Source organism: Staurois parvus, unplaced genomic scaffold, assembly GCF_062004578.1.
Source record: "Staurois parvus isolate SC_StPar_1 unplaced genomic scaffold, SC_StPar_1.0 ptg000980l, whole genome shotgun sequence".
NCBI lineage: Eukaryota > Metazoa > Chordata > Amphibia > Anura > Ranidae > Staurois > Staurois parvus.
In genome coordinates, this window is record NW_028318776.1 from 2,121,794 (window position 1) to 2,148,529 (window position 26,736).

Here is a 26,736-nt window from a genome sequence, read left to right on the forward strand (position 1 = left end):
GACTACCACTCTGAAGAACAGAGGTTCATACAGGTGCTTTCCATCAGGTATTGAAAACACCTGTGGATGTCACCGAGCAGCAATCAAGCATAATAAGCACCAATTAGGCAGCTTTAAAATGACTGTGATACTCAGCTCCTTCTAGACATTTACTGGTGTGGTTACAAACATGGTGAAGGCAAGAGAATGGTCCAGGAAGACAAGAGAAGAGGTGATTTCTCTTCACAGGAAGGGCAATGGCTATAAGAAGATTGCAAAGATGTTAAACATACCAAGAGACACCTTAGGAAGCATCATTCGCAAATTCAAGGCAAAGGGCACTGTTGAAACGCTACCTGGTCGTGGCAGAAAGAAGATGCTGACTTCGACTGCTGTGCGCTACCTGAAGCGTAGAGTGGAGAGAAGTCCCCGTGTGACTGCTGAGGAACTGAGAAAAGATTTGTCAGATGTGGGTACAGAAGTTTCAGCCCAGACAATAAGACGCACACTGCGTAATGAAGGCCTCCGTGCCAGAACTCCCAGGCGTACCCCCTTGCTGTCTCCAAAGAATAAGAAGAGTCGACTGCAGTATGCCAAAAGCCATGTGGACAAACCACAAAAGTTGTGGGATAGTGTTCTGTGGACTGATGAAACAAAATTAGAACTGTTTGGGCCCATGGATCAACGCTATGTTTGGAGGAGGAAGAACAAGGCCTATGATGAAAAGAACACCTTGCCTACTGTGAAGCATGGTGGAGGGTCAATCATGCTTTGGGGCTGTTTTGCTTCTGCAGGTACAGGGAAGCTTCAGCGTGTGCAAGGTACCATGAATTCTCTTCAGTACCAGGAGATATTGGATGGAAACGTGATGCAGTCCGTCACACACCTGAGGCTTGGGAGACGTTGGACCTTTCAACAGGACAATGATCCCAAGCATACCTCCAAGTCCACTAGAGCATGGTTGCAGAGGAAAGGCTGGAACATTTTGGAGTGGCCATCGCAGTCACCAGACTTAAATCCGATTGAGAACCTCTGGTGGGACTTAAAGAAAGCAGTTGCAGTGCGCAAGCCTAAGAATGTGACTGAACTGGAGGCCTTTGCCCATGAAGAATGGGCGAAGATACCCGTAGATCGCTGCAAGACACTTGTGTCAAGCTATGCTTCACGTTTAAAAGCTGTTATAACTGTAAAAGGATGCTGTACTAAGTACTAAGATTGAATGTCACTTGGGGGTTGAATAAAACTGATAATGCTGTGAGCACAGAAAAGACATTTGTGGTTATTTCATTATAACTGTTATGTTATATTTGTCTGACCTACAAGTGCCTCTTTAATGTAAATGTAAGCAAGATGACTGAATGATCAAAAGCAATGTCAAACTGGCCAAAACACTCAATTTCAGTGGGGGTTGAATAATTTTGGCCACAACTGTATGTGCTCACTATAAGAAAGCTATACTTTCCCCTTAGTCACAGAGAAACAAATGTTAAACAGTGTCTGCCTCTGCAGTGCATTATGGATGTGCTACCCAAAGGCAGGCTATCTAAAGATTGAAGTAAAGTATGCCATCCTAAAGATGATTCATGTTTTAAAAAAGTAAAGTACTTCTAGCTTAAAGGGTCAGTATAGAAAAGATATATTTTGGCTAAATAGTACCCTAAAAAATCCACCTTTTGCCGTAAATTCTTCCAAAAAAATATAAGGACACATGTGATGGTGCCTTGGCACTTCTAGTCTGTATTCCAAAACTGTAGCTATATACCATATAAAAAACTGTGCCGCTCCAAGCACCCATACATGCCCTCTCAAAGACTCCAGCCAATGATGGTGCAGGCATTCTGAGGGCTCATCTAGCCCAATGCTAAACACTTGCAGTAAAAGAACGTGAAGCCACTCATCAAAAATCAGCTTGATACTGAAATGTACTAGACTTGCTTCAGCTGGTCTCCTCTCATAGATAAAAAGCAATATATAGTGAGCGCTCTCAAATGTATACAGCAGCTAGAACACTTCAGGTAACCACAATACCTTTAAAATATACGCATATCAATACAACAAAGAACAGTGCAGCGCTCAAGAATTATTAACTGGATGAAGACAAAAAATTATATATAAATGTACACATATAAAGTCTATGCAATATCCGCAGTATTGTCTGATAAGATGAATATACTTCCGAGGTATGTACTGCCTTGAAATAACAGCAATGCGCACTCACCAGAAACGCATGGATTATGCGCATATAGGAATAATCATCCCAGGTATCCGATCCAACGAAGACCGAGTGGTGGGCGTCCTGTTCACTGTGGGTCATCAGAAACAACACGACAGGTCCAGAGGTCCCCTTAAGGCTAGTCACACTGGTAGTGTTGATCCCTCTTCTGGCTGGTGAGGGCACCCTTTCTGTGGGAGTAACAGCTCCAAGAAGGAGCCCCAAAAAACAGGTGCCAGAGATAGTGTAGTATGTTCTTACGGTGATTTTATTAGTCAGACATAGCAATAGGGCAGTATGCACATCACAGCAAATGTGTATAGGTAGAAGACAGCATTACTGACCCTAGTAAAGATGGCCGCCGGGCCTCCTCGTGGCTCCGGCGGTAGGAAATGACGTCACGCTCTGCACAGCTCCTCCTTAGGCCTTTCGTGCTACAGGCACATCATCAGAGGGGAGGCTGTACAGAGGCGTGACCGACGTCAGTATAATATATAGGGGATGACGGCGCATGCGTGGTTACCCGCGGCCATCTTCCCGTGGAGTCCGCAGTGCGCATGCGCGCAAACGGAAGCGCCATTTTGCCGTGGATCCGCAATGAAAACCATATGAAGAAGGGGGGCTGGGAGATTCCTCCGCTCATCCATCCGAGCAGCTGCAGGATATTCAGACGCAGACCCCAGGGAATCAGTGGAGCAGTATAATTCTGTCTATTAAAGTGACAGTGCTCCATAAATAGAAAACTTCAAATACAACTGTGAGAAGCCAATCTCTATATTTTGAGGGCATTATCAATAGCCCCAGTGTGAGTGGTGTATGCCTATAATAAACGGACCACGGCAAGGTGGATGCTCTGCATTACATCCCTAATTCTTGTTAAAATTAAATAAAAACATCAGCAGAACAGTCTAAGGATAAATATAACTGATGTAACCACATACATGTATATGAAAGTCTCTGTTCTAGCGCACAAACACTTTATTATTAAAATATTATTCCTCATTACTCTATTCTTGCGACAAGAAATAGGTAAATAAAATAAAAATAAAAATAGAATAAAAATCAATATAATCTAAAAATACATTAATATTATCTCAAAAAATAAAATAAACGTTCATAAAATTAAAATAAAAATCGTAGTTAAAAACTCCCAATTATAAACGCACACGTGTGAATATATCATATGTAGGGAGAAAGATACAATGCGATACACTGGCACCAAGTAAACGATATTAAAAAGAACGTCCCAATTAGCCATTTGCTATAAAGCAGTTCAGGTCTACTGCAATGTTGTGCCCTAGGGGGTGCAATGTATTGAGCTCAAACACCCACTTTGTTTCTGCTTGGGAGACCACTCTAGTCTTATTAATTCCTCTCCAGTGGTTACCAATCACATCAATGCCAACAAATTTCAAGGACGATGGGTCCATATTATGGTAAATGCGATAGTGATTAGACAATGGATGTTCCCTGAATCCTTTTTTAATGTTCGATACATGCTCACGCAACCGATCGCGTAAACGTCTTGTTGTCCTGCCCACGTATTGTTTCTGGCAAGGGCATTGTAGTAAATATACAACGTATTTACTATAACAAGATATGAATCGTTTTATCTTATATCTTTTACCAGTTACAGACGATTCAAATGTTTCAATTCTATTTTTTCTAGTGTTGTTACACTTACAAATCACACACCTGTTACAAGGGTGGAACCCTTTTAAATCATCGAATAGAGATACATTCTTTGGGGGGTCCACCACATTGGGTGCAATCATATGTCTAATAGCAGTCGCCTTCCGATAAACTATTTCTGGTCTCTCAGGCAAAATTGTTGATAAAATTGGGTCCATTTTCAAAATGCCCCAGTTGTCATTAATAATTTTGTTTATTGTCTTGTACTGTGTTGAAAAAGACGTAATAAAGGGGCATACTTTCTTTGTAATTTGATCCTTTTTAGGTTTGTTGGACAACATGGTGTTTCTATCCATCTGTGCCACAGTTTGGATTGTGTAATCTAAGACCGCTTCATTATATCCTTTCTCCAGGAATTTATTCTTCAGGACTTTTGCTTGGATATGAAAGTTATCTTTATCCGTGCAATTCCTTCTAACTCTCATCATTTGTCCTTTTGGTATATTCGCCAGCCACTTAGGGTGATGACAACTAGTAAGAGGGATAAAGCTGTTGCGGTCTGTAGGTTTAAAATAAGATTTAGTAGTAATTCTTCCCATAAAATTAACTAATGTCAAATCTAAAAAGTTAATCTCCAACCGACTATAAGTATATGAAAGATTAATGTTAAGACTGTTATTGTTGAGTGTAATGAAAAAATTTAAAAGAGATTCTTCCTCCCCATTCCATAACAGCAAGATATCATCTATATATCTTTTGTAAAATGTCAATTCGGGCCACTCTCTTGCGAAAATAAGGTCCTCCCAGCGGGCCATGAACAAATTTGCCAGGCTGGGGGCAAACTTTGCCCCCATCGCCACGCCCTTGATTTGTAAGTAATATTCCTTGTTAAACCAGAAATAATTTCTGTGCATGGCGAATTCGAGTAAGTCTAAAATGAAAGTCTGCTGGGGTATAGGTAAAGTGCTGTAGTGTTTCAGATAGAAGTCAGCCGCTTCCATACCGTCATTATGACCAATATTGGAATATAGGGAGGCAACATCCGCCGTCACCAAATATGTATTAGGAGATGTGGTTATGGCGCTAACTTCATTCAAAACCTGCTTCGTGTCTTTAAGATAGGCTGGAGTTTGTGAAACCAGTGGCTGGAGAAAATAATCCACATACTCTCCAATCCTAGAGCACAGGGATCCGATACCACTTACTATTGGTCTTATCACTTAGAATGTTATTCACTTCACTAATGTAGTCGTCCTTATCAAGGACCACTACTGCACCCCCTTTATCAGCTGGTCTCACAACCAAATTTTTTCTCTCGAGTAACAACTTGATAGTTTTCAAATCTCCTGATCTGTCAAAAAGTTTTTTAGATGGCACTTCTTTCAAATCTTTCAAGACCTTATCCCTAAAAAGATTCACATACGAATGAGTCTGGGGAGGAGGATTAAAAGTAGATGCGTTATGTAAATGGGAATGACTAAATATATCCGTGGAAGTATTTCTGGAAATAGGATTAGTCACAAAGTATCTTTTAAGGGATAACTGTCGTGCAAATTTATGTACATCAATGTATGTGTCAAATTTATTCATACTTTTAGACGGGGCATATTTTTGATAAGGACGACTACATTAGTGAAGTGAATAACATTCTAAGTGATAAGACCACTTATACTCCTCTGCCCAAGGACCCAATGATAGGATATAAACGTTCTCTTAAGAATATTATTAACAGAGGCTATGAAGAGGGTATTTTGAATAAAAAAGAGAAGGCTTTCTTATGTCCAACAGCACCAAGATTACCGGTTCTATACATACTACCTAAGGTCCATAAAGACCCGATCAAACCACCGGGAAGACCAATAGTAAGTGGTATCGGATCCCTGTGCTCTAGGATTGGAGAGTATGTGGATTATTTTCTCCAGCCACTGGTTTCACAAACTCCAGCCTATTTTAAAGACACGAAGCAGGTTTTGATTGAAGTTAGCGCCATAACCACATCTCCTAATACATATTTGGTGACGGCGGATGTTGCCTCCCTATATTCCAATATTGGTCATAATGACGGTATGGAAGCGGCTGACTTCTATCTGAAACACTACAGCACTTTACCTATACCCCAGCAGACTTTCATTTTAGACTTACTCGAATTCGCCATGCACAGAAATTATTTCTGGTTTAACAAGGAATATTACTTACAAATCAAGGGCGTGGCGATGGGGGCAAAGTTTGCCCCCAGCCTGGCAAATTTGTTCATGGCCCGCTGGGAGGAGGACCTTATTTTCACAAGAGAGTGGCCCGAATTGACATTTTACAAAAGATATATAGATGATATCTTGCTGTTATGGAATGGGGAGGAAGAATCTCTTTTAAATTTTTTCATTACACTCAACAATAACAGTCTTAACATTAATCTTTCATATACTTATAGTCGGTTGGAGATTAACTTTTTAGATTTGACATTAGTTAATTTTATGGGAAGAATTACTACTAAATCTTATTTTAAACCTACAGACCGCAACAGCTTTATCCCTCTTACTAGTTGTCATCACCCTAAGTGGCTGGCGAATATACCAAAAGGACAAATGATGAGAGTTAGAAGGAATTGCACGGATAAAGATAACTTTCATATCCAAGCAAAAGTCCTGAAGAATAAATTCCTGGAGAAAGGTTATAATGAAGCGGTCTTAGATTACACAATCCAAACTGTGGCACAGATGGATAGAAACACCATGTTGTCCAACAAACCTAAAAAGGATCAAATTACAAAGAAAGTATGCCCCTTTATTACGTCTTTTTCAACACAGTACAAGACAATAAACAAAATTATTAATGACAACTGGGGCATTTTGAAAATGGACCCAATTTTATCAACAATTTTGCCTGAGAGACCAGAAATAGTTTATCGGAAGGCGACTGCTATTAGACATATGATTGCACCCAATGTGATGGACCCCCCAAAGAATGTATCTCTATTCGATGATTTAAAAGGGTTCCACCCTTGTAACAGGTGCGTGATTTGTAAGTGTAACAACACTAGAAAAAATAGAATTGAAACATTTGAATCGTCTGTAACTGGTAAAAGATATAAGATAAAACGATTCATATCTTGTTATAGTAAATACGTTGTATATTTACTACAATGCCCTTGCCAGAAACAATACGTGGGCAGGACAACAAGACGTTTACGCGATCGGTTGCGTGAGCACGTATCGAACATTAAAAAAGGATTCAGGGAACATCCATTGTCTAATCACTATCGCATTTACCATAATATGGACCCATCGTCCTTGAAATTTGTTGGCATTGATGTGATTGGTAACCACTGGAGAGGAATTAATAAGACTAGAGTGGTCTCCCAAGCAGAAACAAAGTGGGTGTTTGAGCTCAATACATTGCACCCCCTAGGGCACAACATTGCAGTAGACCTGAACTGCTTTATAGCAAATGGCTAATTGGGACGTTCTTTTTAATATCGTTTACTTGGTGCCAGTGTATCGCATTGTATCTTTCTCCCTACATATGATATATTCACACGTGTGCGTTTATAATTGGGAGTTTTTAACTACGATTTTTATTTTAATTTTATGAACGTTTATTTTATTTTTTGAGATAATATTAATGTATTTTTAGATTATATTGATTTTTATTCTATTTTTATTTTATTTACCTATTTCTTGTCGCAAGAATAGAGTAATGAGGAATAATATTTTAATAATAAAGTGTTTGTGCGCTAGAACAGAGACTTTCATATACATGTATGTGGTTACATCAGTTATATTTATCCTTAGACTGTTCTGCTGATGTTTTTATTTAATTTTAACAAGAATTAGGGATTGTATTGATTATATGTGTGTTCTATGTAATGCAGAGCATCCACCTTGCCGTGGTCCGTTTATTATAGGCATACACCACTCACACTGGGGCTATTGATAATGCCCTCAAAATATAGAGATTGGCTTCTCACAGTTGTATTTGAAGTTTTCTATTTATGGAGCACTGTCACTTTAATAGACAGAATTATCCTGCTCCACTGATTCCCTGGGGTCTGCGGCTGAATATCCTGCAGCTGCTCGGATGGATGAGCGGAGGAATCTCCCAACCCCCCTTCTTCATATGGTTTTCATTGCGGATCCACGGCAAAATGGCGCTTCCGTTTGCGCGCATGCGCACTCCACGGGAAGATGGCCGCGGGTAACCGCGCATGCGCCGTCATCCCCTATATATTATACTGACGTCGGTCACGCCTCTGTACAGCCTCCCCTCTGATGATGTGCCTGTAGCATGAAAGGCCTAAGGAGGAGCTGTGCAGAGCGTGACGTCATTTCCTACCGCCGGAGCCACGAGGAGGCCCGGCGGCCATCTTTACTAGGGTCAGTAATGCTGTCTTCTACCTATACACATTTGCTGTGATGTGCATACTGCCCTATTGCTATGTCTGACTAATAAAATCACCGTAAGAACATACTACACTATCTCTGGCACCTGTTTTTTGGGGCTCCTTCTTGGAGCTGTTACTCCCACAGAAAGGGTGCCCTCACCAGCCAGAAGAGGGATCAACACTACCAGTGTGACTAGCCTTAAGGGGACCTCTGGACCTGTCGTGTTGTTTCTGATGACCCACAGTGAACAGGACGCCCACCACTCGGTCTTCGTTGGATCGGATACCTGGGATGATTATTCCTATATGCGCATAATCCATGCGTTTCTGGTGAGTGCGCATTGCTGTTATTTCAAGGCAGTACATACCTCGGAAGTATATTCATCTTATCAGACAATACTGCGGATATTGCATAGACTTTATATGTGTACATTTATATATACTTTTTTGTCTTCATCCAGTTAATAATTCTTGAGCGCTGCACTGGTCTCCTCTCATGCCATGCCCATAAGAGGAGACCAGCTGAAGCCGGCCTTGTACATTTCAGTATTGGGATCCACATTATTTTACTGCTAATAGCTGTATAATGTGATATCTAAGGCTCTGCTGCCTCTGACCGCATGTCTCAAAAGATTTGAAGTGAGATTTGGTGATGTCACTACAGTGCTGCTCACTGGTCTCCTTTCTGGAGAGAAAGCTATACTTGAAGACCTACAGTGCAACAGTTTCCTTGCTTCTGATGCCATTTACTCTGTAATCTGTGCTTCTTTCACCTCCTATGCGACTTCCTGATGATGAGATCACCAGTCTCTATGATGACAGCTCTGACATGAGGAAGCAAGGCTTCACTCCTCTACCAAGATGTCTACCTGAACATAGAGGCACAGTGTAGGACAAAACATGGTAAGTCAGCCATCGGGAAAAGATCAGCTGCAGAGAACCTACAGGCAATACTGGAGATTTGTCATTTGTGCTCTGCCTGTCTTTTTTGGATGCACTTTCCCTGGCAGAGGTCCTTTTTAACAGGACAGACTAAAGTTTGGAGACCCACAACAGCTTAGACTAATCCAAAAAATGCCATAAGTTTTGGTATTTAAACATTTGCACTCAGTTCTTGAAACATAACACTGTCAAAGCCCCAAACATGGATTTTTGTCAGTTCCTTTTGCATTCAGTCTACTTTGTAATTTAACCACTTTCTGACCAAGGACATTCCTGTACGTCCTTGAGTTGCAGTGGTTATACCGGGCTGCAGCCAAGACCCCAGTATCAATCTTTTCAGCTGGTGATGCTGAATAAACTAAAAGTGATCCGAGTGGTTAATTAGCTGTTGAATTGCTTTTACAGGTGGCTGGAGTGGGTCCCCTCTCCCTTTGCCTTCCCGGGCTCTCCCGTCCCACCAGAAGCCTGGGACTGCAGCCGGAGATTCCGGAACATACCTGATCATCTTTATGGTCTAAGAAACCACACACAGTTTTTTTTCACTTCTGGTTTCAGTTTTATGTTTACTGTCTGCTCACTGGCCATTGAAGCATCTGATCAGAATGATCTTTGTCTGATTGGATGCTTTGGAGGCCAGAGGAGAGCCCTCTCCATAAAAAAAACAGTCATGGCCCATGATATCAAAATGGTGTGTTCATCCCTTGTGATAGCAACAAAGTTGATAAAAAAAAAATTAAAAAGACAGTGTGAAAAATTTTAAATAAAATAAAATTAAAGTGTCCCTGTCACCATCCACCGCACCACACATGTGGGGTATCACCGTAAATGGTATAGTGAGGGCAATATATCTAGCTCCAGACCTCCTATGTAACTCTAAACTGGTAAACTGTAAATGATTTTAAATATTTTTAGGTTTTCACTATTCCACGAATGTGTGCAATTTTAAAGCGTGACATGTTACACTATTTGCTCAACGTAACACCATCTTTTATATTTTACCAAGCAATTTGGTATGATAGTGTGTTTTTGTGCATTAAAATTCAGTAGTGTATTCTTTCCAAAGCAATTGCGTTTGAAAAACCACTTCGCAAATACTGTGTGACATAACAAATTGCAACACCCACTGTTTTATTCTTTAGGACCTTTGCTTACAAAATATATAATATTTGGGGGTTCAAAGTAATTTTATAGGGAAAAAGGCTGTTTTTTACATTTATGTGAGAAGTGTCAGAAAAGGTTTGGGAAGAAAGTGGTTAAGTATCGAGTTTAAAAAGTGCCATAGTGAATCTGATTTATTGTGTAAAATGATGTGCAAACATTCATAGGTTTGCATACAGTATCTTACAGAAGTGAGTACACCCTTCACATTTCTATAAATATTTTATTATATCTTTTTATGTGACAACACTGAAGAAATTACACTCTGCTCAAATGTAAAGTAGTGGGTGTACAGCTTGTATAACAGTGGAAATTTGCTGTCCCCTCAAAATAACTCAACACACAGCCATTAATGTCTAAACCGCTGGCAACAAAAGTGAGTCCACCCCTAAGTGAAAATGTCCAAATTGGGCCCAAAGTGTCAATATTTTGTGTGGCCACCATTATTTTCCAGCACTGCCTTAACCCTCTTGGGCATGAAGTTCACCAGAGCTTCACAGGTTGCCGCTAGAGTCCTCTTCCACTCCTCCATGACGAAATCAAGCAGCTGGTGGATGATAGAGACCTTGCACTCCTCCGCCATCCATTTGAGGATCCCCCATAGATGGTCAATAGGGTTTAGGTCTCGAGACATGCTTGGCCAGTTCATCACCTTTACCCTCAGCTTCTTTAGCAAGGCAGTGGTTGTCTTGTAGGCTTGTAGGTGTGTTTGAGGTCGTTAGCATTTTGGAATACTGTGCTGTGGCTCAGTTTTCGAAGGAAGGAGATCATGCTCTGCTTCAGTATGTCACAGTACATATTGGCATTCATGGTTACCTCAATGAACTGTAGCTCCCCAGTGTCGGCAGCGCTCATGCAGCCCTAGACCATGAAACTTCCACCACCATGCTAGACTGTAGGCAAGACACACTTGTCTTTGTACTCCTCACCTGGTTGCCACCACACACGCTTGACACCATCTGAACCAAATCAGTATATCTTGGTCTCATCAGACCACAGGACATGGTTCCAGTAATCCATGTCCTTAGTCTGCTTGTCTTCAGCAAACTGTTTGCGAGCTTTCTTGTGTATCATCTTTAGAAGAGGCTTCCTTCCGGGATGACAGCCATGCAGACCAATTTGATGCAGTGTGCGGCGTATGGTCTGAGCACTGACAGGCTGACTCCCCACCCCTTCAACTTCTGCAGTAATGCTCACTGCACTCATACATCTATTTCCCAAAGACAACCTCTGGATATGATGCTGAGCATGTGCACTCAACTTCCTTGGTTGACCATGACGAAGCCTGTTCTGAGTGGAACCTGTTTTGTTAAAACGCTGTATGGTCTTGGCCACCGTGCTGCAGCTCAGTTTAAGGGTCTTGGCAATCTTCTTATAGCCTAGGCCATCTTTATGTAGAGCAACAATTCTTTTTTCAGATCCTTAGAGACTTCTTTGTCATGAGGTGCCATGTTGAACTTCCAGTGACCAATATGAGAGAGTGAGAGAGATAACACCAAATTTAACATGCCTGCTCCCCATTCACACCTGAGACCTTGTAACACTAACGAGTTACATGACACCGGTGAGGGAAAATGGCTAATTGGGCCCAATTTGGACATTTTCACTTAGGGGTGTACTCACTTTTGTTGCCAGCGGTTTAGACATTAATGGCTGTGTGTTAAGTTATTTTGAGGGGACAGCAAAATTACACTGTTATACAAGCTGTACGCTCACTACTTTACATTGTAGCAAAGTGTAATTTCTTCAGTGTTGTCACATAGAAATATATAATAAAATATTTAAAAAATTTGAAGGGTGTACTCACTTCTGGGAGATACTGTATAAAATAAGAAAAAATGAAGCCGTTTTTGGTTATAACATACAGTATATAACTAGACTGAGGATTGTATTTTCGTATAGAAATCTATTCCACTTCATGCAGTAGACATGCCATAATTGTGTCTGCAACAATAAATGTAATAACGACACAAAACAAGTCAGTACATTCTAATTAACAAATGACCTTCAAACAAAGACAGGCAAATACTTACAGCTGCCAAATTTTAATGGACAGGCATGAGCATCCATAGGAAAATCTTCCAGATGCATAGGGCATTCAGCTTGGACAGTCAGCCTAAGAAGCAGAATAAAAACATGTTTTTATTCCTGAAGATTAATACAAAAGGGAAATCTACTCCACAAGAACCCAGAGTGGCTAAGATAACCCTGTTCTATTCTAATAATATCATTAACATTTAAATCTGCTCTTTTTATTTCCTTTTTATGTGGTCCTTCAGCCGACATTCAGTACATAAAAACATTTCAAATAAACACAGCATTAACATAGCTTGCATATTTTTTACAACTTCACCAAACTATTAGCAATTGTCATGTCATGAATATACTGGTATCTATATATTCAATTTATTGTGAACAAATTAAGCAGAATGCTTCTTTATTTTAGCTCAGATGAGAAGAATGTTTAGCAAGTATTTGCCTGTATGAAATTGTACTGTAGAACAAATGTACTGTGATCGGAGTGCACACTGATCTCCACAATAGAACTGGAAAAAAAGGCGCTGTGGAAAATGCTCTCAGACAAGCACCTTAGTGGAGGTGCATCTTTATTGGGTGAGATAAAGTAGCAAGTATAATAAAATTAACCAGCCTGAAGTGGACTTGAGACTTGACAAAGCGCAACTGCGCGAAACATGTCGTCTTGGTAACCCCACATATGCTCCCAGCTGAAGCCAACGCCGGACACTGCCTTCGTTTGCCATGGTGACACCACCCAGGACGCTGGTACGCTGACACCACGTGATTTGAAGCCAACAGGAGCATTCTTTGATCTCAGCTCCCCTCAGAGCGGACGGGCCGTCCATTGGAATCACACTGTCCACTTCAGGCTGGTTAATTTTATTATACTTGCTACTTTATCTCACCCAATAAAGATGCACCTCCACTAAGGTGCTTGTCTGAGAGCATTTTCCACAGCGCCTTTTTTTCCAGTTCTCTTCATCATGCATATGATTAACAAGGCAGCAGTGGTGAGCTCATGATTAACTGTTCACATGTTTCCACCTGGAGTGGCCTCTCTGCGCTCATTTGTATGAGTTTTCCTGATCTCCACAATATGCTATGCAGATTTTTTAAACGCGCTATACAATTAATATACTGGAAAAAAAGACATATCTACTGTAAATGCAGTCACTTTTGAATTCTTTAGGAAACTTGATTTTTATCATACTCGGCTTTAAATAAAAATGGTTTGCATGATTTAAAGAAAAGGCAACCAAACTATTTTACATAAATAAGTTTACTATATTCCTAAATATTAGCTACCCAATGATAATGCTGGAAAGAACAGAATACATTTCTTCCAAAACAAAATGCGTACTGCAAATAGTGATTAAATTACTAAATCAGAAAGGTTTACCAAATCATAGTTTTGCTTCAGGAAAAACGTTGTACGTACCATCAAGAAAAACTGACAGATTTCCACCCAATGCTCTCCACAAACAACGAAAGGTTAAAACTAACAAAAAAAAGTCATAGGGCAATGATGCCTGTAGGCAGCTGTGCACCCAGAATCTCTGAATTACAGAAGATATACAGATTCATTCACAGATCAATTTTATTCCACCTTACCTGCAATTGCTTTTGGCTATATTTCAGTACAAGGTATGGAAACACACGTGCAACTATAGCCATAACAGACCGTATGACTATGAAGAGGGCCCATAAACATTGCCACTGGGGCCTCATTACAAATAGTTACAGCACAGAAACCATATCTTTGATGTTATCATGGAAATGGTAAAAATTGCCAGTCTTCTACTTAAAGTGACATTAAAGGCAGATTAAAAAAAACAAAAACAAACATGTCAATCTTACCTGCTCTGTGCAGTGGTTTTATGCAGAGCAGCTCTGATACTCCTCTTTTCATGTCCCTCACCAGAGCTTCTGGCCGCTCCCTCCTGCCCCATTGCAAACAGCTTGCTATGGGGGCACCTGAACAGGCTCGCTCCCTAGCTGCTGCTCTGTGTGTCCATTCACACACGAAGCACAGCATGACCCCGCCTTCTCCTCACTGACTCACTTGGAGTGATTGACAGTAGTAGAAGCTGTTAGCTCCTGCTGCTGTTTCAGCCAATGAGGAGGAAGAGTCCCCAGAGAACTGCTGCTATCATCGCTGGAGCGAGATGGGACTCAGGTAAGTTTTAGGAGGTAGGGGGGCTGCTGCACACAGGTTTTGTACCTTCATGCATAGAATGTATGAAGGTAAAAAACCTGGAGCCTTTACAATCATTTTAACAATGCTTTACCCAAAGGATTTTTAGTCCCTTTTGGCCTACCTCACCATGAGCTTAATAGCTATCATTGTCAAATACTGATAAAATAGCAAGAAATAAAAAAGGCTCATCAGCCTTTATTCAACCAAAGAGTGGGAAGTATATTAGCTTCCTTATAGATTATTAATGCCATTATGCCTTTTGTGGTTAGCAGGACCTGCTATGTATCTTAAAGTCACCGCTGCAGCTACCAACATATTTATCTTTATTAATATTAGAAAGAAAGGCACTACTCTTACCAATTGTTATAGTGATTCCTAATTGCATAAAAACCAATAACACATATCAATCAATATCACCACAGTGTCAAATCAAATTTTAAAGTGTCCATAATGAAAAAAGAACACATATTAAAAATTAACCATCCACACCATGTGTCCAAAAAATAGAGTGATCCACTTTTGCGAATAAATCAACCACATGCAGTGAGAGTAAGACCATGTAACTCACCAAATATGGAAAATTAGAGCAAATCATATTCAGCTATATCAAAATGACCAAAAAGACCAATATCTTCACAGTCTTCCAGACAGCAGACTCTTACAGCACAAACACTCAAAGAAGAAAGAGTTTCAATAGTGCAGCAAGTTTATTTAAAATCGAAAGAATATATAAAATGAACCCTTAAACTGCAAAGGGAGAAACAGATGCTGTGCACCGCTGCTCACTCGGCCTGAGTCGGGGTGCACTCCACAACTTGAATCCACCACTGGAAGTGGTGCACTGAAGGACTGGAAGCAACGACAAATGGTTGGGCCTCAATGCATTTCACAAATCATGTCATCAGGAAGCTTCCGATCGTGTGACTGCTGTGACAGCCAACCACATGTTCACATGATCATAAAATCCGCCCTGCCTCCTGGCATGAAAAACACTTAGAGGGCTGGGAGGCACTGGCGTTAAGGGGTTAAAGAAGACTTCTTGATTCTATGAGACAAGCTGCTGCAGAAGGAAAATAAAGGGGATAACCAGAAGACAAGTATTTACAAAATCTGAATTCCTAGCAAGTGGCTGGGGATTTGGATTTTACCGCCCACCTACCCTGATGCCACTGCTATGGAGGTCACCTTTCCCATAGCAGTGTTCTCTGACTCCTGCACATTACTTCCCCCACATTAGTGTCCTCTGCCCCCCCCCACCCCACAATAGTGTTCTCTGCCCCCACCATAGCAGTGTCTTCTGCCCCCCTTCACATCACCCCCCACAGTGGGGTCCTCTTCCCCCCCATAGCAGTGTCCTCTACCGTCCTTCACTTCACCTTCCCAATCCCCCCCAAAGTAGTGTCATCTTCCCCCCCTTTCCCCCCATATCAGTGACCTCTGCCCCCCCTTAGCAGTGTCCTCTGCTTCCCTCCTTCTCCCCTCCCATAGCAGTGTTCCAATTGGTATCCTACCTGTGTACATAGAGGAGAAAGTGGAAGGTGCACAGTTCTGGATGGAGGGTGGGAGCGAAAGCTGCCAGAGTGAATTTTCATATTAGCTAGATGGTGATTGGTTGCTAGGACCACCCTAGCAACCAATCACCTGCAGGATAACTTGAAATGTTATTTGGCCAGCTCCTCCTCCTGCCCTCTATCATGAGCCGTGCTGCATTCCACTTTCTCCTCTCTGTGTGCACTGAGGATGACAACAGTGAAGAAGGTGGAGGGGAGAAGGGCCAGCACCTAAAAGGCTAATTAGAAGATTATTTACTTATTTACAGGCCCAGCACAGTAGTACTGGTTCTAGACTTGTGATCTCATTAGGAATACCTTTGATTCGGTCAAATAGCCATATATAGTATGTTCCAGATACTTACTACATTTGGCTTTGGCCTCATATTTGTACAACAGGAAAGACTACTCTATCCAGACCACACTACTTGTTTTCAAGTTATTAAGTTATTAATATAGTGAAAATCTCCCCAAGAAAGAGATTATTATTAGTATTATTCAGGATTTATATAGTGCTAACAGTTTGCACAGCACTTTACAAATTGAAGGTAGACATTACAATTACAATACAATTTGGTACAAGAGGAAACAGAGGGCCCTGTTGATTAGAGCTTACAATCTAGGAGGAAGGGTTGAGTGATACAAAAGGTAATATCTGTGGGGGGATGAGCTGATGGAGGAAATAAAAGGTAGTTTACTAGTTAGAAGCAAGATAGACTTCTTTAAAGAGAACGGTTTTCAGGGTTTGTCTAACGGTGGATAGATTAGGAGATAGACAGATTGGAGTAGGGAGTCCCATAGGATGGGAGAAGCTCATGAGAAGTCCTGGAGCCGGGTATGGGAGGAGGTGACATCGGAACTAGAGAGCAGAAGGTCTTGGAAAGATCGAAGAGAGCAGTTTGGTAGATATTTTGAGACCAGGTTAGTGATGTAGCTGGGGCCTGAGTTGTGGATAGCTTTTTAAGTTGTTAGTAATTTGAATTTTATTCATTGGGTGAGTGGAAGCCAGTGGAGGGATTGGCAAAGAGGGGTAGCAGACACTGAACGGTTGGTAAGGTGGATGAGCCTGGCAGCAGTATTCATGATGGACTGGAGGGGGGATAGCCTATGTAAAGGTAAGCCAATGAGATGGGAGTTGCAGTAGTTGAGTCCAGAGATAACCAGGAAGTGAATTAGGAGCTTTGTGGTATCATTGGTTAAAAAGGGGCATATTCTGGAGATGTTGCGGAAGTTGAGGCGGCATGATTTGGACAGGGATTGGATGTAGGCCTGAAAGGATAGTTCAGAATCCAGCATTACCCCTAGCACTCTGGCATGCGGGGATGGATTGATGGTGATGCTATTGATCCTGACCGAGAAATCAGGTGAAGAGGCACGTGGGGGAAAAAATATTATGAGCTCAGTTTTGGATAGATTAACTTTTAGGAAGTGGTGTGACATCCACTCTATGTCTGTTAGTAAATCGGTGATATGTGAGGAAACTGATGGGGTGAGTTGAGGAGTAGAGAGATAGATTTGTGTGTCATTAGCATAGAAATGGTATTGGAAACCATGGGAAGCTATCAGCTGACCCAAGGAAGAGGTGTAGAAGAGATAACTAAGATGTCTTCAAGTTGTATTTTAAATTCATCTTAGACACCCCACTTTCTCATTCACCAAATAACCCACTGTAGTTCAGCTTACAACTGGGTGAATTTTAAATAGGTTTGGAGGGGCAACAATTGACACAATATTGTGTAAAGCATCTACGTCAATGTCAGAAATGTGTAGGGATTTTCATATCCCTTTGACTGGCAATATAAGTAGAACAAACTCCAACAAGGGTCAACAGCACAATATCGACTTTCCTTAGTAACTCTAACTAATGCTAACACTAAGTACCTGGTTCTCTAACCGGAGCTTGACAAATTTGTATCTAGATACTATGCAACACTTACAGGGGTCAAAACCACTAAACCCTAACTCCATAAAGACGAATGGTGCATTATAATCCTCAAAAATCTCAGATGATGAATGGTGTTAGTGACCTATGGTATATGGGTGCTGTTATATTCTCTTATGACAAATAGATACAGTTACAGTATGTGTTTCTTTCATCAGGTATATTGTATTCTGTACCAATTATTTAACTAGGAAAGTAACTAACTTAGATTGTCGTAAGTGTTAGACTGCACCTACAAGTGCCATGTTGGGTATAATGACTATTGTGAAGTTAGATAATGCATGTAAACACTTTCTATGTTTATTATTTTTTAAGAAAATTAATATATGAAGCAAAGGGCTGTTAACAAAAAATTAACAGTTGCGGATACCGAAGGGTAGACAATCTGAATACTGGATATAGCTTACCCTAAAATACAATGTAAATATATTAACAAAAACATAGGTGTAATGAATAAATGTTATCTTTTATTATATCTGGGTAGGAAAAATAAATATCCTTTCTCTTTGTTGTTGATGAATAAAAACTATAAATGAAAAAACAAAATTAGATACTGATTTGTACAAACACTATTTACAACAACAGTAAATCTTTAGGCTGTCAGCAGATTGGCCTCCCATGGCTCTGATTTTGGCACAGTGCCAAAAATAGAAAGCAGCTGAGCATGTACAGAGAGGCTGAGACAGTACTGGATTTTTGCTGGATTTTAAACAGTATAGGCACTTATTTTTAATGTTTTACATAGCTATACCTAAAAAAAGGAGCCAGGACCTAATTTTCTGACTAAAGTTCCACTTTAACTCTAAATTTATGAGCTGTAAAGCCTTTTAAAGCCTTGCTTATGGAGATTTTTGGGTACCATTGTTTTTTGCAATATCACAGGCTCACGCAATTTTAAGACTTGGCATGCATGGATTCAATACAACCCCATATTTTATATTTTACCAAAAATTGGGTATTATAATGTGTTTGCGTGCAATAAAATCTATCTGAAAATAAACAGTTGCCCAAATATTGTGTGACATAAATTGCAATAACTATCTTTTTATTTATTCTGCAGTTTATATGCTTTCATAAAATATAGAATGTTCTTTGGGGGGGGGGGGGGGGTGTTAAGTAATATTATAGAGAAAAATGCTCATTTTAATGTGTGCAAAAAATGAAAATGAAATTCTCTGGTGCTGAATTGCTTAGTATTTATAAACATCTGTTTATATGCATTAATTGGTGTTTTTTTCTGCCTTGAGCTTAGTCTTAATAATAAAAGAATAGATAATGCTTATGTTACATATTCTCAGGTCCTTGATTGCGCCTATGATCTCTTGAGTTTAAGATGCAGGTTCCAGCTGATAATACATCCCATGCAGCTGTGTGCATTGCTAGTCTGCAGACAGACCTTAAATATTTGAGGAGAGATGATCTGTTCAAGTTGCAATGTCAATATTCTGAGATTTGCAGTAAAAAGGCATGAAGCAGTATAGAGAGCTCAAGTGGAAAACAGAAAATCTATTTTACACACCATGACACAGTGTTCCTTTCTACAACTTATCCTTCAAAGCTTCTCTAAACCATCACAGCCACTTCTTTCATGTGATGCTATTCCGAGCAAAGCATTTTGGGGGCAACAGTTATTGCAAATTAAATGACAGAATCCTGCAAAGTGTCTTCGCACTTGAAGGTGAACTCAGCTATACAAGATTCTACTTTGAAAATGCATTTTTTTTATCTTTACAGTCTTAGGTGTAATATATATGCACTTGCTTATCAGATACTTCAAAGGACTTTTCTATATGGTCTTTTTTAAAACCCTGTATTAAGAAATATGTTGCAAAAATGTCTTTTTAACATGAGATGAAATAAGCTTTTGAACATTCACAGATTACATTTTAAGATCAAATTCTACATGTTTTATATTTAAATACATCTGTAAAACCATAATACACACTATTATAAGTAAATGGCTAATAATAACATTTTAAAACAATCACTTTTACAGTAACTAAGATTTTGATTTTGATTTAATTTTGGAAAACTGTTCAATTTTATTAGCCATTTGTTTCAAAAGAGGATGCTTCACAATTTAGTCACGACATACATACTTTGCAAAGCATTTCAGCAATACTATTCACATAGGTCATAAAGGGTTACAAAGAGAGAAAAAGGACCCAAATTCACACAACGATGTTTCGAAATTTATAAAGTCCCTCGACATCCACAATGTGAAGCTACAACTCTAAAAAAATGTAGAGGACCTAATACCCACTGCCTCTAGTCGTTTCTCAATTAGGGGAAAGCCAGCACAAATTTATAGCTAAAACTCTGCGAGCAGCAAATAACGATCTGGAGACTGCCAAGTATGTGTATTAAAAACAAAATATGCGGTTCTTTTTCAAATAAATAAATAAACTATATGTTATCATATTAAAAATTAAATTAGTGTCATATCACATGGTTCAAGACTCAAAAACGCAAAAACTTTCTGCTCGTTTTGGAAAGATTTCTGACTTAGACTTATGGCACAAATGCAGCAATAATAACTTAGACAGGATTGAACTTACTAATGCCAGGTACAAAAATTGCACCTTCTGGATCAAAAGTCTTTAAACACCCATGATAAGTTCCTTCAGTAACAAGAGCAGGTCTTTACTTGTGAAATTCCTTCATCCTTACACTTTGTCTCTGACTGTTTTGACATTATCCGCTCCTTACAGAGGTTTGGCTCATACTAATTTGGCTATCCTTCAGATGTTTTGTGGCTGATACTTTTCATTATATAATATGAGCAGACTCTGACGCTGCTCAGCCTCACTCTGAACTGCATGCTGAACTAATTTCTTATATGGCAGACACAGTTTTCTCATGTCTTGATCCATCTACCAGTCCATCCCTAGACATACTTCTTCTGCCGAACTTTTATGAGATTTTTACTACACCAAAATTGGTAAGGACCCAGGTCCAGATGGTTTTTTAAAACCGGTTTTAAACTTTTACCTCAGAATTTATCCCATCTATCATATGGTCTTTTAATTCTGTCTCAGACTTGCAACCCTTTCTCCCACAATTGCTGAAGGCTCAGTTTTCTTGAAACCAGGCAAGGATAGAACTAATCCAAGAAATTATTGTTCTATCTCCCTGCTGAATAATGATATTAAACTTTATGTAAAACTTACTGCTCAGAGACTTCACCCCATTCTCCTTCATATAATCCATACCAATCAGGTAGGCTTTGTAAGATCTCATGATGCCCGTGATAACACAAGTAATACTCTTACCTTAACTTCTCTAGCTCAGTAGTTGTGCATTCCCTCTCAGTCAATGCTGAAAAGGAGTTTGATCACCTTAGCTGTAGATTTTTACTTCACTCTTTCACCATATCAATCTTGGTGACATGCTGATTCATAAAATGATGGCCCTATACACTTCTCCTTCTGCTCAGGTTCTAATCAATGGTTCTCTATGGGCCCTTTTAAGATCAACAATGGGATGCCCTAAGGGTGTCCACTTTCCCCACTCTTATATGTGATCACAATGGAACGCCTAGGGCTAGCTAGATGTAACAACCCTTCTATTCGTGACATCACTATTAATGATGTGGAATACAAAACTGCACTGCGTGCAGGTGATATTTTGCTTTATACCACTTCACTTAGTCAGCATCCTTTCCATTCTAAAAGAATATATTACCTTTGAATGTCTTAGTAATTTTAAAGTAAACTTGGCATAGTCGGAAATGTTAAAGATGTTGCTATTACAGACAGAAGTTCAATTTTTAATGCCTTAATTTTTTTTCAATGGCAAGCTATAGACGTGAAATATCTAGGAGTTAAAATACTGACAGATCTCTACCTCCCTTATGATTTAAATTACACTTCACTTTTACTACATACCAAAGTTGACATTTTAATCTGGTCTACAACTCCCTTTTCCTGGTTTGGCCATGTTAATGTCATTTAAATAGATGTCCTTCCAAAATATTTGTATATGTTTCAAACTTTGCCTATCTGATTACTGAAGTCTTTTTTAATAAATTAAATAGCTTATATGGAAGAAGATCAAACCTCGGTTCAGCCAAAAAACATATTCCTGCTCAGAAGTCTAGGGAGGTATAGGAGATTTACCAATTCTAGATTGGTTTCATAATTTTCATAATAAACAATGGCTTCAGCTTGAAGTAGACTCTTATATCCTAAAGCTACTCTTTGGCTCTTTGGCTCACACCAAAAGATATTAGATCACGCTCCTCCTGGCCTTGGCTTACATACATTGTTTTAGGTCGCTGGAATTGTTATCTGCAATTTTTTTCCTTTATTGTCTTTGCCAAGTCCTCTTAATCTGTTGTTAGATAACCCCTCTTTTACTATTGGCCTACATTCAAATGCCTTTTTAGGCTGAAAAAAATCCTTCTGGACTCAAATAAGATACACTCTCTTGCCTGAAGGATTTCCCTCATTTCCACAATTCCAAACCATACATGGTGACATGAATGGTCTTGGATTCTGTTTCTTCAGCTGCAGAGTTTCTATGTCTCTATCACTGAAAGCTATGCGTCTCCCCCTTGCCTCCGACTCATACTATATTCAAAATCTATGTTTTAGTATCTAGTTTTAACTCTCCTGGTCAACTTTCTTATATGGCTAATTGGATGCTTGAACCCAGCTGTTTTATTTCTGCTGAAGAATGCAGACACATCTTTGTTAATACTCATAAACTTTCAATGGCTTGTGCCATCCAAGAGAGTGATTTTAAATTGCTCTCAAGATGGTACCATACCCCAGCTATTATCCATCGTATTTTCCATCTCAGTCAGACACCTGCTGGTGTTGTCATGCTTCTTTGGGTACCCTTCTCCATATATGGTGGGCATGTCCCTCCATTTATAGGTTATAGGACTCTGTAATTCATCTTTATAAATCTAGTTACTCAAGAACTGATCCCTAACTCTCCAGCACTTTTAACCCTTTTACCTCAATTCCTATCTCAAGCTAAAAACTCTCTCCTTTGTTTTTTTTTTTATTTTTGTGGGTACGCAATTGATACATAGACACTGGAAATCCTCTACCACACCTTCGTTCCTCAAATCGCTTGAGACCCTAAACAATACTATGGAGGAAATGGTAGCTGAAAATAATGATACCTACTATGAGAAGTTTAAAGGGGTATGGTTGACCTGGATATTGTTCAGGTCATTCAGCAGTTACTTGATTTCTTGGTCAACCATCACTGGTGTTTAACCACTTGCCCTCCAGAGGATTTACCCCCCCCCCCCTTCCTGACCAGGCCATTTTTTGCGTTACGGTGCTGCATTAATTTAACTGACAATTGCGCAGTCATGCAACAATGCACCCAAATTAAATTTACATCCTTTTTCCCCCCACAAATAGAGCTTTCTTCCAGTGGTATTTGTTTGCCTTTTAATTTTTTGTGCTGTAACCAAATACAGACCGACAATTTTGAGAAAAAAGCAATATGTTTGATTTTTTGCTATTAAACATGTCCAATAAAAGAGTTTAAAAAAAATCTAATTTCATCATACATTTTGGGCAAAATGTATTCTACTACATGACTTTGCTAAAAAAAAATCCCAATCCCAATAATTGGTTTACGGGAAAGTTATAGCGTTTACAAATGGCGGTATATATACTGGAATTAATTTATTTAATTTTACTAGTAATGGTGGCGATCAGCGTCTTATGGCAGGATTGCGGGACTGTGATGGGCATTCTGACACTAGGGGGAACTGACTTGGTGTTACTGACATCCCCAGTAATAACAATATAGTGATCAGTGCTAATAAAACGCACTGGCACTGTACCAATGGCACTGGGCAGGAAGGGATTAACATCTAGGGAGATCAAAGGGTTAACTGTGTGCTGTGTGTGCTTTCCACTGTAAGCAGACACTGCATAGCAGAGCCATAAAAAGTGAACAAATAAACAACCACAATAATCTCTTCCTATCAACACTCTTGTCAATTAATGATTGTAAATACAAAATGTTTATATGTCAAAGTATCTGATAGCCCTTTGCTGCCTTCAGGGAAAAACACTGATCTGATGGATTCACAGGAACATTTTGGAATTCATGTTCAATGCACTATCAACACAAACACCATAGCTTTCCCCGATTTCCAAGGGCTAGAAAGATCTGTCTCAGTAAGTGAGATATTGCCCTGGAAAGCTGTGGCGCTTTGCCATGAAAGACTATATTCTGCAAAAGAAGTTCACTCGCTCTATATCTTCCTGTAATGATGCCGTTATCTTTTTCATGCAGAAAAAGGACAGCGCCCTCAGGTCATATATTGACTATTAAGGCCGGAATCATATTACAATTCCCAAGCAATAACCACTTCCTTTGATCACCAAGCTATTCCACCACTTCCAGGCAGCCTAGATTTTCTACAAACAATTTAGTCTGGATCTGTGAGGGGAATAAGTAGAAGAAAAATAGCTAGGGCTGAACCATTGCCTGCCCTGCAGCTGCACACAAAGAGGCAGGAATGCTTGTGACATCAATGACCTAACCTGACCACATGTAGTGGGTCATGATCAATGATGTCAGCAGAAAGAAGGACATACCACAAACCTCCCTAATTTTTTAGATGAAGCTTTTTTTAAAGGGTGTGTGGTACGCCCACACTGATGGTAAGTCCACAACTGGATAAAGATGGACTTCTTATCATTAAAGTAAACCATCATACTAACCATACCTTTGCTTTCTTGCCATTCCAATCCTTTACGAGGAGAGAAAAGAAAGTGTGGGAAAGTGTGTGGCTCACTCCCCTCCCTCCTATGTAACTAGTGTTTGGTATCACATGAGGGCAGGAAAGAGTGCTCAGCCCCATTTAAGCAACAACTAGAATGACTTGGAGTGTACACTCACTTGGGTTTTCTTCCCTCGCTCCTGTTGTCCAAATAGATTGGAAAGGGGAATAAAGCAAGATACGTTTGTGCTGCTTCATGTGCTGGCATTAAAATTAAACTGATGCTTTGTCCTGCATGGGCAAAGCAAAGGTTACATTTAAAGTAGCATTACAGTTTGAAATACACTGATTAATGAAGGGTTATATTTTATGGAGTTTAATCTTAAAACGCATAATGAACCAACTTCTGAATATTCCTGATCTTTAGTATGATAAATTTAGCTACCCTAAAGCTTCTCACAGTTTTTCCACATAGAGTAGGGAATGGTTATAACCACTGTCAGTTTGTTTTTGTCATCTGTGTCCCATTGGGAAGATTAACCTTCATTTTCTCTCCCATAGCCAAAACAGTAAGTGAGAGGAAATCCCTTGGGCCCCCAAGTCTAGAACTAGTGACTCAATTGAAAGATTTCCCCTCCATTACTTCTCTGGGGACAACCCAAACTTTGGGGTTTTCTTTTACTTTCACTTTCAATGATAATAGTTTACAGGACAAATAGAGAGGGTAAATCTCTTTAATGGGGAAACAGACAGCAATAAAAACATCGCCAGGGTTCTAATCCCTCTCCACTTTGTCCAAAACTAAAAAAAAGTTTTGCCTTTAGTAACATTTGATTCCACTCAAAAGCAAAACATCTTATCAATACACACTTCCTATGAACACTTAGGACTATAGAGAACAAGAAATTAAATACCTCATTGTATAAAGCAGCGTTCCATCATCTTGAATTCTTAAAAGCTTATTAGGCATCGTCATATTGTGGGCTATAGATTTCTTCCCATTATGAAAGAAAGTGTCTGGAGTCCAAATTTTATTAGCCATCAGATTGTTTAACCGAAGAATGCGCATTGGCCCCGTGAACCTCAATCTCTCATCTTCCCAGTTTTGTCGAAAGAACACATCTATTGTGTACTCCTAAAATAAAAAGCAAACATTGAAAACATTTGAAGCTAGCCACTCTTAACTGCCTTTCTGTGAAATTCTGCACATTTTAATGAACATAGAATAAATAACATTATTATGAAGGTTTACAGTACTTTGCTGTGTCTTTCATTACTGAGAAATGAAAAAATACATCAATTTTAAAACTATCCACAAAGTAGAATAACAGTTCTGAACTAAAGCAGAAAATCTACAGTTAAAGTAAACCTGTCACAAACTTAGCCAATTCAAATTAAGCAAGAAAACTGCATGTCAAAATAGTCAGTATATCAGGATTTGCAGGCAGTTGGTGTAAACCTGCAGCCAGGCTATGGACATTTAGTTATTTTTATACTTTAATATGCAGTAAATGTGATTTAAAATAAGCCCTTACTGACCTCTGTAGCTGCAGGCACAATGAATCAAATTATCTTCAAAGTTCCCAACAGAGGTGCTAAAGCTGAATTCTAGTCAGTTTCTCAGCAGCTTTAGAAGTGTCTGAGTAGACCTAAAGCCTTCTAATATAGACACAAGACAGGTGCACTTTGCTTATGTTAAAAGGTTGGAAGGTTGTTGAGTTACTACTGGAAAAGAGAGTAGGGTTAGAAGTAGCTGTTGAGAAACCAACCCGAACTAACTGTAACGCTTCTGAAATTAACTTTAATTTTGCATATTAAGAATATATAAATATTTGAAGCCTACAGTCTGAGCAGTTCACTTTAAATACATTTTTCTAATAATGTACTATAATGGGTTGCGCTTGCCCTGCATCACACCTTCTGAGTCTCCATAGCTGACAGTGAGACTGCCCATTACTATGGTAACTGATAGCAGGCTTGAAAGCAGGAATGTACAAGGGCCAAGGTTGACCTCTACAGGAAAAAGC

General features: G+C 39.6%; 1 protein-coding gene across 1 annotated transcript in view; it reads right to left on the minus strand.

Moving 5' to 3' along the window:
• Positions 1–26,736, minus strand: part of GABRA2 (gamma-aminobutyric acid type A receptor subunit alpha2) — a 242,586-nt gene that overhangs the window by 95,933 nt on the left and 119,917 nt on the right. Inside the window, exons 5-6 of the mRNA XM_089657297.1 lie at positions 25,624–25,844; positions 12,335–12,417 (exon numbers count right to left, since the gene is read on the minus strand). Of these exons, the coding sequence (XP_089513423.1) occupies positions 12,335–12,417; positions 25,624–25,844 (304 nt within the window). The remainder of the gene's footprint in view (positions 1–12,334; positions 12,418–25,623; positions 25,845–26,736) is intronic.